Source organism: Sinocyclocheilus anshuiensis, unplaced genomic scaffold (assembly GCF_001515605.1).
Source record: "Sinocyclocheilus anshuiensis isolate Anshui unplaced genomic scaffold, SAMN03320099.WGS_v1.1 scaffold718, whole genome shotgun sequence".
In the NCBI taxonomy this organism is placed as follows: Eukaryota; Metazoa; Chordata; class Actinopteri; order Cypriniformes; family Cyprinidae; genus Sinocyclocheilus; species Sinocyclocheilus anshuiensis.
Window position 1 is genome coordinate 127,542 of NW_015546102.1, and position 14,468 is coordinate 142,009.

The window sequence follows — 14,468 nt, forward strand, 5'->3', positions numbered from 1 at the left end:
TGTATAGCCTATATATATATATATATATATATGACAAACATAAACCACCCGTGCTCCTATAAAAGAAAGATACAATAAATAGATTGTGTTTATTATTATTATTATTAAAGAATTAAGTTCTCCACAATTTCTCATAACACCCAACTTGACAATTAATTATCCGTTGATTTCGGAGAGCCTTACTTTATTGTTTTAACTTTTATGCAGATATGGGGGATCGTGAGGTCACGTCGAACATGTTCATTGGTCTATAAAGCTGTCAATAATATACCACAGATCCCCGCCCATAGTTCATGATGTCGCTGTGGCAGGGTCGGTTGAAGCGGATGGGGTCAGAGGCGGGCTACACGGTGACAGCTGGAGCATAAGGAAACATCGCAGTCAAACTGGCAGACGCGTTTATATTCAGCGCAAGTCATGTTCGCGAAAGGTAAAGGGACCGCGGTGCCATCAGACGGGCAAGCTCGGGAAAAGTAAGCTCTGCTCTCTCTTTACTCACTTATTTACACGCACAGCTGATGTCGCGTTAAGTTAAGTTGTCTCCTATAACATGTGATCTTGTTCGAGACATTCCAGTAATGTTATAGTGGAAACTGATAAAAAAAAAAATTTTATTCGCATTGAATTGGTGGTGGTGGTTTGTGGAATGTCACAGCATTATTATTTGCAAATGTTCATGGTGATATCGATTGTTGTTCTGGAAATACAGTATATAGATGCAGGCAGTCGTTGTAGAATGGCAACTGCAATGTTAATTTTTTAGGACAAGAATAAGACTATATGGAAACAGACCAGAGAGTTTTATTGGATGGCATCTATTTATTGTAAAGCATCTGTTTTGATTGGACAGGTTGGCATTGTACGTCTATGAATATTTGTTACACGTGGGAGCTCAGAAATCTGCACAGACGTTTTTATCAGAGGTGTGTATGTGCATATGTATCTTTATTCTTAAGAGCATGTGTGCATGATCATGTACAATGTCTAATCTTGTTATGCATTGACTGTGTGTATTAAAGTTTTCTGTTGTCTGTTTTTATTATGTTTAGATAAGATGGGAGAAGAACATAACCCTTGGTGAACCACCAGGCTTTCTGCACTCTTGGTGGTGGTGTGTATTATCTGCATTCAGTAGTTGATCAGTATTTTGCAGTAATTGGAATCTTTACAATATGTTATGAAATTTAATCTTAGAGTAATTTAATGGAATGGATAGCAGGCAGTGACATTTCTGAAAAAAAGAAAAAAAATCTAAAGGTAAAATCATTTTAATTTCAAAATTACTACTTTTATGATTTGACTGTTAATATTTGAGTTCTCTGAAAACCTAAGCATAAAAAGATCATTTCAACACATACCCCGTATAGTCTTAAAGGAAGTAGTTCACCCAGAAATGAAAATTAGTTAAAAATTGAATTACCCTCAGGCCACTTAAAATGTAGATGTTTTTAAATGTACATTACACCTTGCAAATGCAGTGAATGGGTGCCGTCAGAATGAGGGTCCAAACACAATCCACAAACTCCAGTCCATCAATTAATGTCTTGTGAAGTGAAAAGCTGTGTATTTGTAGGAAACAAATCTATTATTAAAATGTTTTTAACTTCAAACTGTTGCTTCCGGCTCACATACAAGTGCATAATATTGCTTTCTCCACTGATAAAGTCATCTCATCTGAATCAGGAGAGAAATATACACAGTACCGTACACAGCACTGTTTCCAAGTGAAAACAGTCCAATACATTTCTAGACAAATATGTCATCGAATTGTGATGTGAAAGGACAACAGCGGATGGTCTTTTTCACTGGAGGAAGCATTATTATGGATTATGGACTCATATTTTGGCCAGAAGCAATGGTTTAAAGTTGAAATGTCTTAATGATGGATTTGTTTATTACAATCACACAGCTTGTGGATGACTTGCTGTACATTACTTGGGGACTATTGTGATGTTTTTATCAGCTGTTTGAACTCTCATTCTGACGACACCCATTCACTGCAGAGGACCAATAGTGAGCAAGTGATAAAACTACATTTCTCCAAATCTGTTCCGATAAAAAAACAAATGCATCTACATCTTGAATGGCTTGAAAGTGAGTAAATGTTCAGCAAATTTTCATCTTTGTTGCTTTAACGTGCTTCCTTATTAATGTTATGATCAGCAAGTCCAACTATTGTGACATTGCAATATTTTCTCATTACAAACAATGCTCTCATTACACAGTGTGTTTTGGGACCTGTACTGTGCAGCACCTGAGAGAAGGGACACATGTGATCACTCCAGTGAAGCTAAGGCCTTCCATGACTATGTAAGTGATGCATGTTTATTTCAGCCTTTACTAGCATATTGTGATAGAAGAGGTCTGCTCCATGAGATTAACCCACTGAAATATACCTCTGTGCTGTGGTGTGAAGCAGAATATTGATTACAATTATGAGATGGTGGCATATCTATTATTTTTGTTCTGGGTCAGCTTTGTTTATCTGGATTCTATTAAAGGTTAAAAGGTAGGCTATTGAATAGCCTTTTCCAGATTTGCACAATTGATTTGAATTTGATTGTATTTACTGCATGACAGTGCCCAGTTGGTGTGAGAACATTTCCCTCACATTATATGCATATTCTTGGGAATTAGGGGATTGGTATACTATAGCATACACGATGTCCAGTGAATATGGCTTGAATGTCAGAATATTGATAGTATTATATAACAGTGTACAGTATATCAAATGATTGTGTGTGCTGTACATGCTACTTGTACTCACTGCTGTGATTCCATAAAGTAACAAGCTCTAAAATCTCTGTCTTATAAATCTTGAGTTGCACAAACCGCAACATGCATAATCACGACAAAGATGATTGAGATGATGAGAAAAAATGTTTTACAAGAAAATTATATTTCACTCTTTCTATTTCAAAATTTTACATTTAAATTGTGTTACTTGCAGTTTCTTTGTAGTTATTTGTGAAATGTCATCTTATTAGACTTTTAATGACATCTCACAATGACATCTTATTAGATTTGTAATGCTCTTTGTTTAGGTAGTGTCCCCCTCCATTCTTGATCATTGAGGTTACTTTGATGCATTGATCACAATGACTTTGGGTTTGAACGTCATGAACGGAAAAACTTCTGTTGTTTGAAACAGAAACCAGTCTTACACAAATCTCCCTAAATCCTAGAGTTTTAAAATGCTGTACATGTTCTTAGGCTAGATTAAGTTGAGTAAACTGTGAGGATTTATTTTGTAGTTGTGGAGCTTTGGTCCCTTCCACAACAGACTCTTATCAAGTTGCATAATTTTACTTCAATGCAATGGTAACAGGATTACAATTCACAGTAGGAAGGAACCCCTTTAAAATACTATAGAGACATAGACTGTCATTCGAAAGTTTGGTAAGTACATAATTTCTGAAAGAAATTAATGCTGTTATTCAGCACGGATGTATTGAATTGATCAAAAGTGATAGCAAAGACATTTATAATGGTACAGAAAATTTCTATTTCAAATGATGCTGTTCTCTTGAACTTTCTATTCATCAAAGATTCCTGAAAAAAAAGTATGGTAAATATTACGCAGAACAACCTTTCTTTAACATTGATAATAATAATAAATGTTTCTTGAGCAGAAAATCAGCACGTTAGAAAGATTTCTAAAGGATCAAGTGACACTAAAGACTGGAGTAATGACTGCTGTTTTGCCATCAGGAATAATTTTAAAATATATTAAAATAGAAAACCATTATTTTAAATTATAATTATATTTCACAGTATTACTGATTTTACAGTAATTATGATCAAATATATGCAGCCTTGGTGAGCATAAGAGACTTTTTTCAAAAACATTAAAAAAATCTTATAAATCCCAGCCTTTTAAACAGTAGTGTAACTCAGCTTTTGAAGTTCGCTTTACCTTTACATAGTTATTTTTTCAGGGTGTGCAGTATAATGTGGAAGGTTTTATCCATCTTTGTACCATTTTAAAAAGCAGTCAGTTCTCATGGGACCTCCTGGCCCTTTAAAACCTGAAATGGTGGTTGATGTGGTGGGATGGGGGAGGGGAGCTTACAAGATCTGATAATGGTGAGGTCTCCTCTTGCTTTTTAGCTTTTTAACCCTGACGCAGCAGGAAAGTGTCACACACACCCCAACTCCCTTCAGTGCAACAAAATAAGAATAAAAACTGCCAGCAACCAGGCTAAGAACACAAACCTCTCCTTGGTGAAGTACATAATTCAGTAGTTTGACTTTGATGTCAATTAAATACTGGTAGAAGGTTTCTAGTCATATGTTGCTGTATATCAGGAATGTAGCATATATTGAAGGGAGTTGTTTTGCTTTGTTACACTAGACTTGTCAGAGTTTTTGAGTGAGCAATCAAAATGTTGGTTGGATCAACAGCTGAATGCAAAGGAGTTTGGTGGAAATCATTGATCTGGCTGTCAAATCTTCCCGCTGCTCTTTTTCCCCTCACACCTTTGACGGTGATCTGGTAATCAGTGTTCACCTGATGGCCATTCAAAGTGTGAAGTCCTCCAGTCCCCCGTGTATTCTGTAATGATATTAACATGGATTGATTGCTTTGATAAATCAGAGGTTGAAAGAATCCAATGCAAGGGTCACACTTATGATCTCAGTCCTTTGTGTTTCCTAAGGCCCTCCTCGGACACATCCACACGCACATATGTTTTTCTGTCACAATGGGATCATTCCATTGACTTCTATTGTTTATGTACTGAGCTAATAATGATATTTACACTCAATTAATACCCTGAACATAACCCTCACTTTAACTTTTTCAAGGGGTGTGTACAATATGTCTGTTTGTTTGTTTTTATCAATATAAATATTGAATATTTAACTGTGCACGTGCAGCTCATTTGATCTATTTTTACATTTACTTTATACAGAGTCCTGCAAATGACATGCAGGGGAAAAGAAGAATATATTGGGACAGTGAATTAAGAATGGGTTCCTACGACTTATTAATTTGTTTAAAAAAAAAAAGGGAACAAATTATTACAACATGGCCATGATTGAACTAAAACAAGGGAAGTACAACGTTTTAAAGTTTTAAAACATTGAAACAAAAAAGTGGCCGAATTAGTACAATGTGACCACGGTTATGTGGGAGCAAATTATGTTGCAATAATTTAAAGGGGTCATATGATGCGATTTCAAGTTTTCCTTTCTCTTTGGAGTGTTACAAGCTCTTGGTGCACTGCATTATCACCGCGTCCGTCACGCAACTCTGTTGCCCTTTCGGGCTTGAACTGATGGTAAAACTAGTGACATTATTTGTCTTGATATTTACTTTGAAAGCTGGCGCTCGCGATTATGGTAAGGGGCGTTACATTTCTGACGCGTGCTTGTGGTGTTCGGCCAATCACAATGCACTGGGTCAGCTGGCCAATCAGAGCAGACAGCGCTTGTCAAAGGAGGGGGCTTTGTTGAAAACGACGTGTTTGACAGAGGCGGGGTATAGAGGACCTACAATAATGTACAGTATTTGAAAAATAATGTGTTTTTTGAACATTAAAGCATGTCAACATATTCTGTTACACCAAATACACAAAATAATGATCTTTAAAATAGCATCATATGACCCCTTTAAAACAAAATCATGAACAAAACATTACCAAAAATTAATGCCTTTTGATATAAAATTCTTAACTTGTGGCAAGTATATACATTTTTTCTTCATGTCATGTACAGTGGGGAAAACATTTATTTGATCCCCTGCTGATTTTGTATGTTTGCTCACTTACAAAGAAATGAAGGGTCTGTCATTTTTATGGTAGCTTTATTTTAATGGATAGAGACAGAATACCAACCAAAAAATCCAGAAAAAACCTGCATTATATAAAGGTTAGAGATTGATTTGCATTTCAGTGAGTGAATTAAGTATTTGATCCCCTACCAACCAGCAAGAATTCTGGCTCCCGCAGATTGGTTATGTGCCCATATGGAACACAGATTAGTCCTGCCACTATAAAAGACACCTGTCCACACAAGCTGTATCTTCCATTCCAACCTCTCCCACCACCATGGGCAAGACCAAAGAGCTGTCAAAGGATGTCAGAGACACGATTGTAGATCTGCACAAGGCTGGAATGGGCTACAAGACCATCAGCAAGAAGCTTGGGGAGAAGGAGACAACTGTTGGTGTGATTATTCAGAAATGGAAGAAATACAAAATAACCATCAATCGGCCTTGGTCTGGAGCTCCGTGCAAGATCTCGCCTCATGGGGTAAGAATGATCATGAGAAAGGTGAGGGATCAGCCCAGAACAACATGGGAGGAGCTTGTTAATGATCTTGGGACCACAGTCACCAAGCAAACCATTGGTAACACACTGCAGTGCCCGCAAGGTCCCCCTGCTCAAGAATGCACATGTACAGGCCCGTTTAAAGTTTTCCAATAAACATCTAAATGATTCAGAGAAGGCTTGGGAGACAGTGCTGTGGTCAGATGAGACCAAAATTGAGCTCTTTGGCATTAACTCGACTCGCCGAAGAAGCACATTAAGGTCATGGAGTGGCCTAGTCAGTCTCCAGATCTCAATCCTTTAGAAAATCTGTGGAGGGAGCTGAAACTTCGAGTTTCCAAATGGCAGCCAAGAAACATTAAGGATTTAGAGAAGATCTGTAAAGAGGAGTGGACCAAAATCCCTCCTGAGATGTGTGCAAACCTGGTGACCAACTACAAAAAAACGTCTTACCTCTGTGCTTGCCAACAAGGGTTTCTGCACCAAGTACTAAGTCATGTTTTGCTTGGGGATCAAATATTTATTTCACTCACTGAAATGCAAATCAATTTCTAACCTTTATATAATGTGTTTTTTCTGGATTTTTTGATTTGTATTCTGTCTCTATACGTTAAAATAAACCTACCATAAAAATTACAAACCCTTAATTTTTTTTGTAAGTGGGCAAACTTACCAAATCAGCAGGGGATCAAATAAATATTTTCCCCACTGTACATGTAATGATTACTTAAAGTTAATCTTCAAAAACACTAATCATTTAATAGTACTGTTAAATTATCTTAAATCACTCTTGGTGAGCGTAACAGAACTTTTGTAAAAACATTAAAATGCTGTATCTTACAGACCCCAAACGTTTGAACAGTAATGTAGACAGAACCTGACTTACACACACATCCTCCCAGTTCTCTCCTTTTTTTCTTTATTTTTTACATCAGGGATGTTGTGGCTGTATCTTTTGTGTAATAAACCTTTTTCACATTGCCGGGTTTCTCAGCAGCGGAAGTCATCATAGTTGGGTTAACTTTGAGAGCAGTGAATGGGAGAGTACCACAAAAAAATTTTTTTGCATTCCCATTTGCTCAAATAGCAAAAGAAAAACTCCACGATAATGTTTTCACGACTTTCAAAAAAAAAAGGAAAAAAAATTGAGAGCGACTGATAACAGCAGTCAGAAATTTCCGTCAAATTTAGCATTAGCGTTAACTAGTTCCCTTTCGATACTACACTCGTACTGCGTCTGCTAGACGCATATGGGAAAGAAGCCGTTTTCTCCTGAAATGAAGCCTTTTTCATTCACGAGGTGAAACTGCACGGCCAGTGGTTCGTGCAGTGTATTAAAAAAAACGTACGAACTACGAACCAATGGTTAGGCAGCGGAGCTGCATGAGCCTATGGCGACAAAGCCCGCCAAGCCTGCCAAAGCCCGCCAGAATGGGCGGGGCGTCTGCCTATATAAGCGGGCGTTCGCCACAGGATTCTCAGATTTCTTCTCCTTCAGCGACAACTCTACGCTCATCGCTGATCCTGAAAGCCTGCTCGCCATTGACACGCCTTCGCAGCTGGAATCGGAACCTCTCAGCACAGCTGACCTGCTTCTCCGCCGCTACAGCGACGCAGCAGTTCCGGTCCGTTTCCCCTGCCACCATCCGGCGATTCTGAAAAAGCTTATTTCTAGCAGGTAAGCCTTAAAAGAGCAAATTCTAGCAATGTTGTTGCAAATGTCGTGCTGCGAGTGTGGCTCGTGCAGGGAAACTTGCACGATGCAGAAGAGCAATGAGTACGTCATCTGTCTGGGCAGACCCCACGCAGAGACTGCTCTCTCACTGAGACGGAATGCTCACTCGAGCATGAGTCTCGCTCTTCTCCACTCACGGACCGCCTTCACTGGAGGCAGCCCCGCTCTCCCGTTTCTCCTCTCTCAGCGAGCCTCGGAGAGAGAAACAGCGGAGTCAGGGAGCTAAGCAATCGGGTCTGAGCGATCGCATGCCGGCACTGTACCCGCGTGCTCAGTGGCCCTCTTTACATCGAGCGGCTCTATCCTACAAAGTAGATCGGAGCAGATGCTGCCGCTGACAGCTTCAAATTTGTGTGTGTGTCACTATGGCTGCGCTCACAGACACGGGCTGCTTTACCACGAAAGCAGTCTGCCCCCGTTCGTTAGCGGAAGGCGGCCCCGCCTCCCCACGCTCATGTTTCTCTCCTCCCAGCTACCTCGGAGGAAGCAACGACGAGCTCGCGGGTTGATCGATCAGACTTGCGCGATCCTCTACACACATCATGCGTGCTTAATCTGCCAATGTGTGTTACACATGAGGATCGGTGCACCTCGTTATACGAGCAGCTTAATCCTCCCATGTATTTGAACGCACCTCTCTCCTGGGTCACGCCCACGCTGAGGCTGCACTGCTGAGACAGACCGCTCTTACTACGAGAGTTCATGTCTCACTCTTCTTCGCTTGCGGCTCGACTTCTTCCATGAAAACGGCAACTGAGAGAATGCGCGCAGCATTTTTAATCTGCCTGAGTGTTACACATAAAGATCATCAAAACTCCTCTTCTAATGAGCGGTTTGATCTTTTTTTAAGTCTAGCGAAGCATTTTCTGAAAGCAAATTTCCTCTTCTGAGTGTGGGGTCCCCATACGGCGACCAGCCTCTCAATTTAATCCAACCCCTTGTCACATGGGCTGAGGCCTGTCGGGCCATCCCTGTAGTGCCAATCTGGGTGTTGGAGATAATAGGATGCCAAAAATGTGGCATCCTCACGGAGCAGACAGAGGGAAAGGGGTTCAAAAGCCAAAATAAATCATACCCTAAAGGGGCAAAAACACTGCATATATTGATATTCGACAACGCCACCCTGGGAATTTCACCCAGAGAATATGACGAGCGCACAGGTTCCCTACTAAAGACAAGGAGAATGGAGACACAGGTATTTAATACAAAAATACAAAAGTTTATTATGATTCATCAAAATAAAATCTGAGGCACATGAAAAAAAGACAAGCCCCAATCATTCAAATATGTTTAAAAGAACAGAAGCTGCGGCCTCTCTCAAGAAATGCCCGGGCAAAAGATAGACACGTTCCCCTCACACGCACTGCACACTCACGCTCACAGCACCCGGGGCGGGTATGATCGATCAGGCTTGAGTGATTTAATGCCGGCAAGGCCCCCGCTTGCATCACTCTCCATGCAGCGCTTTGATCTGCCAGTGTGTTTACATGAGAGGATCGGCGCCCCTCATTGTCGAGCGGCTCAATCCTCCTTGGCGGTTTGGAGCAGAACGCTGTCACCAATGATTCAATATCGCTGACAGCTTTGTATTTGAACGCACCTCTCTCCTGGGTCACGCCCACGCTGAGGCTGCACTGCTGAGACAGACCGCTCTTACTACGAGAGTTCATGTCTCACTCTGCTTTGCTCGCGGCTCGCCTTCTTGAATAAAGACGGCCCCGCCCCTCCCCTCATCCGCTACGAGCGCAACTGAGAGAATGCGCGCAGCATTTTTAATCTGCCTGAGTGTTACACATAAAGATCATCAAAACTCCTCTTCTAATGAGCGGTTTGATCTTTTTTTAAGTCTAGCGAAGCATTTTCTGAAAGCAAATTTCCTCTTCTGAGTGTGGGGTCCCCATACGGCGACCAGCCTCTCAATTTAATCCAACCCCTTGTCACATGGGCTGAGGCCTGACAGGCCCATCCCTGTAGTGCCAAACTGGGTGTTGGAGACAATAAAACGAATTAACTCGAATACCCCGCGATTCAACTGCGTGGTTCCCACCTCAGTTTAGAGCAAGGATGCACACGTCCTGCGCTCAGAGGTGATGAATTTGCTGGCGATATGAGCCATAGAAACAGTTCACTCAGCTCAGAGCGAGTCAGGCTTCCAATGGGTACCACTCACCCTCAAAGCGTTTCAGAGGATGCTGGGCCTCATGGCGGCGGCATCGACAGCGCTACAGTTGGGTCTGCTTTGCATATGCCCCCTTCAGCGCTGGTTGAAACCACGGATTCCATCCCATGCGTGGCGTCACGGACGCCTGCAGATCAGGGTGAGTCAGGCCTGTGTAACAGCCCTGGCCCCCAGAAAAAATTCCCGCTAGATGGAACAAGGCGTGGCCATAGGGATGGTTTGCAGAAGGACAGTTGTCACAACAGATGCCTCCAACTCAGGTTGGGGGGCGCTGTGCGAGGGCATACCGACTTTCGGCCACTGGCCGAAGGCGGAAAAAGGCTTCCACACCAACTGCCTGGAAATACTAGAAGTATGTCGAGCCTGTCAGTTCTTCCTGCCAGTCCTAAAAGGGCACCATGTGCTCAACCCGCGCTCGCTGAGAGCAGCGCATATACCGGGCAAATTGAACCAAGGAGCGGACATGTTATCAAGGAGCAAGGTCCCCTCAGGGGAGTGGACGCTCCATCCGCAAACGGTTCAGAGGATCTGGGTGATCTTTGGCGAGGCTGAGGTGGACCTCTTCGCCTCAGAGACAACTCTCACTGCCCAATCTATTTCTCAAAGACCAAGGACACGTTGGCCCACGATTGGCCCAACCTCCTTCTTTGTGCTTTTCCCCCGATTGCTCTGATCCCACAGGTAATCAGGCGAGTGAGAGAACAAGAACACAGGGTTCTCCTGGTGGCCCCCCTTTGGATGAACCAGCTGTGGCTATCGGAGCTGACTCAGCTACTGATAGCGGCCCCTTGGCCTGTTCCACAACAGCAAGGTCCAGCCATGGGGATGGTGCGCTGTGGGACAGTTGTCACAACAGATGCCTCCAACTCAGGTTGGGAGGCGCTGTGCGAGGGCATACTGACTTTCGGCCACTGGCCGAAGGCGGAAAAAGGCTTCCACACCAACTGCCTGGAAATACTAGAAGTATGTCGAGCCTGTCAGTTCTTCCTGCCAGTCCTAAAAGGGCACCATGTGCTCAACCCGCGCTCGCTGAGAGCAGCGCATATACTGGGCAAATTGAACCAAGGAGTGGACATGTTATCAAGGAGCAAGGTCCCCTCAGGGGAGTGGACGCTCCATCCGCAGACGGCTCAGAGGATCTGGAAGATCTTCGGTGAGGCCGAGGTAGACCTCTTCGCCTCAGAAGACAATTCTCACTGCCCAATTTATTTCTCAAAGACCAAGGACGCGTTGGCCCACGATTGGCCCAACCTCCTTCTTTGTGCTTTTCCCCCGATCGCTCTGATCCCACAGGTAATCGGGCGAGTGAGGGAACGAGAGCACAGGGTTCTCCTTGTGGCCCCCCTTGGATAAACCAGTTGTGGCTATTGGAGCTAACTCCGCTATTGATATCCCTTTGGCCTGTTCCACTGAGTCAGGATCTCCTCTCTCAAGCGAACGGGACAATATGGCATCCTCGGCCCAACCTATGGGCCCGGCACCTCTGGCCGCTCGACGGGAGTCTTAAACATAATTTCGGAGGCTAGAGCTCCGTCTTCGAGAAACCACGGCAAAGACCCTCGTACTTCCGATTTGACAGAGGTGTTGTCATTTCTGCAAGAGCTGCTGGATAAGGGACGTTCCCCATCCACGCTCAAAGTCTGTGACGGCTATAGCGGCCTCTCATGCCCCTAGTGAGGGACAATCAGTGGGCATAAACAGCGCGGTCATCCGCTTCCTATGGGGTGCTAATCCGCCTCGTTGCCCTACCGTCCCTTCATGGGATTTGCCCACTGTGCTGAGGGCCCTGAAGGGCCCCGCTTTCGAGCCGCTACAGTCTGCCAACATTTGGTCGCTATCGCTGAAGACTGCTCTGCTTCTAGCAGTAGTAAAGCGAATAGGGGACCTGCAGGCGCTCTTTATTAGCCCTGCCTGCCTGGAATTCGGGCCTAACAACACTAAAGTCGTCCTGAAACCAAGACACGGTTACGTACCTAAGGTGCTCCCCACTCCGTTCAGAGCACAGGTCATTACGCTCTCCACGCTTCCTCCAACTGAACAAAGCAAAGACTCTCTAGATGGATAGTGGACTCCATCTCGCTAGCATACTCTTCCTTGGGCCTCCAATGCCCCATTGGAGTACGGGCCCACTCGACTAGAGGCATTGCCTCGTCTTGGGCATGGTCCAGTGGTGTGTCCATTGTGGATGTTTGTGAGGCGGCCGACTGGGCCTCGTTGTCCACATTCCCACTAGATTGTACTGTGTTCCCATATGCGTCTAGTAGACGCAGTACCAGTGTAGTATCAAAAGGGAACGTACTCGGTTACTAACGTAACCTCGGTTCCCTGAGATACGATAACGAGTACTGCATTGCTAGCCGTGCTATGTAGCTGCACGACTCAGTCGTCGCTTCAGTCGAAGTAACCTGAGAATCCTGTGGCGAACGCCCTGTTCCCGTATCTCAGGGAACCGAGGTTACGTTAGTAACCGAGTATGTTTTTTTTTTGTAATTTGATGCAAAGGTGATAAAATAAAAAGTATAGTGTTATAAATGTACATACATTTTATAAACATTGCTGATGACTGTTGAAATGCGTCATCACAATCTTGTGAAAAGGGTCCATTCCTGTCAGGACTAGTCAGTCTAGTTAGTCAGTCTAGACACACCAAGTGTAGGACACACCAATTTTCATTAACCATTGTTTTATGGCTTCAGATTAGTGCATGTATATCACAATGCTTGTTTCCACACCATCAAAATTATGAAGGTCTTTGAAACCATGGAAACATTTGCAATTGTAACGTGGGGCTTTTTTATGTACACTTACTCAAATGTTTCCAGCACTGTCTGTGTTTACAGCCCAGGGAACAGCAGGGGACTTGAGAATACAGGAAGGAAGTGAACGACAGAGAGAGGAGTACAGGCAGGGGGATGGGGGAGGGGTGTTGGGTCAGGCCTTGGCTCAATCCTCGGGTATTTTCCTGTGTGCTGCAGATAAACAAAACAAAATGAGGGCCAGGAAAAATTCAGGGGCCAGCATTTGTGTTTTCACATACAAGTTCGGGGCCCGGAGCACGTATCTCTCTTTATATGTGTGTGTAAGAAAGAGAGGGTGGGTTCATTAGTTTGCTCGATGATAAGAAAGCCCCTGTTCTTGGCTCAGTTGTGTGGACACGCTGCAACAGGAGTGGTTAGAAATGCAGTTTTGAGCTATTCCAGGAATTTCCTTCTCTCTCTATCTCTCTCTATCTCTCTCTTTCTTTTTGCCTGACTGTTGTCTTGCCGGCTAGGTGGAGTAGGGGGTATGTCTTTTAGGGTGTTGGAATGTAGTGCTGTGTTCTTTAGGCCAGGCTTAAGACCCACAGTTGCTGATTTGCCTGAATTCCTCATGATATTGTGGAGTTCTGGGTGAAAATGTTTGTGTCTCCATTCAGAAAGAAAACACATTCTTGATGTTATCTGGGATAAGGTTGGTTTGTTTATAGAATTTTATTTCAATCTTTTTTTCTTTTATAACAAGAACTTCCTCTGTTCTATATGTATTCAGGGCTTAAAGTTCTCCGGCACCGTGCCGGATCTCCGGCGTGCGGCGTTTGGCTGCGGGAAAAAAAAGGTAGTCGTCCTACATTTAAAAACACTTGTTGCGATCACTTTCGAGTTCATGAGTTCGCCTACCAATGTATGAGAGGAACAAAGCTTTCACTCTCAACCAAACTAACATTACTAGCCAATCAGAAGATTTTTCTTTTATAAACACGAGACGCGCATTAGTATCCAATTGCAGAGTCGCAGCTGATTGGTGGGCTAGAGTGAGTGGAGGCCGGCGGGCCTGAGTGAGCGGCGGCAGGCGGGCTCGAGAACGGCGCGGCCGGCGGGCTTGCGGCAACCACATGTGACGACCCCGGGCTGGATTGAAAAAGCTGCGAGGCGCAATGGTAAAAGATTTCCATCTAGTGTAATCTATATTTACATAGAAAAGCTATTTAAAAAGCAGCTGAGCTTTGTAAGCAGCTCAGAGTAATCACGTCATCTCCATAAGAATGATATGATTGCCAGAACAAATTTACCGGGATTTTTGAAAAGGTCCTGTTTATGTCGTGAAAACACGCGTTTTCACGACATGGCGGCAGCAACGATATTACAGCAAGAATAAAAGTTACGCCTTCTTTCTTTGCGTGAACATCACAGGAGAATCCATCAACATCTCTAAATATGCGATTTATTGTATATTGCGATTTCAAAATAAAAGTTTCTGACTTTGCATGTGGCCAAATATTAAAATTAAATGGATTTAAACGTTG

At 43.4% G+C, this 14,468-nt stretch overlaps 1 protein-coding gene across 1 annotated transcript in view; it reads left to right on the plus strand.

The window, feature by feature from the left end:
• Nucleotides 1-292: 292 nt before the first annotated feature.
• The window catches only part of ssbp3a (single stranded DNA binding protein 3a), a 48,079-nt gene continuing 33,903 nt past the window's right edge, over nucleotides 293-14,468 (plus strand). The window contains exons 1-4 of the mRNA XM_016502162.1: nucleotides 293-473; nucleotides 851-923; nucleotides 1,050-1,111; nucleotides 2,226-2,310. Of these exons, the coding sequence (XP_016357648.1) occupies nucleotides 418-473; nucleotides 851-923; nucleotides 1,050-1,111; nucleotides 2,226-2,310 (276 nt within the window). The 5' untranslated portion in view covers nucleotides 293-417. The remainder of the gene's footprint in view (nucleotides 474-850; nucleotides 924-1,049; nucleotides 1,112-2,225; nucleotides 2,311-14,468) is intronic.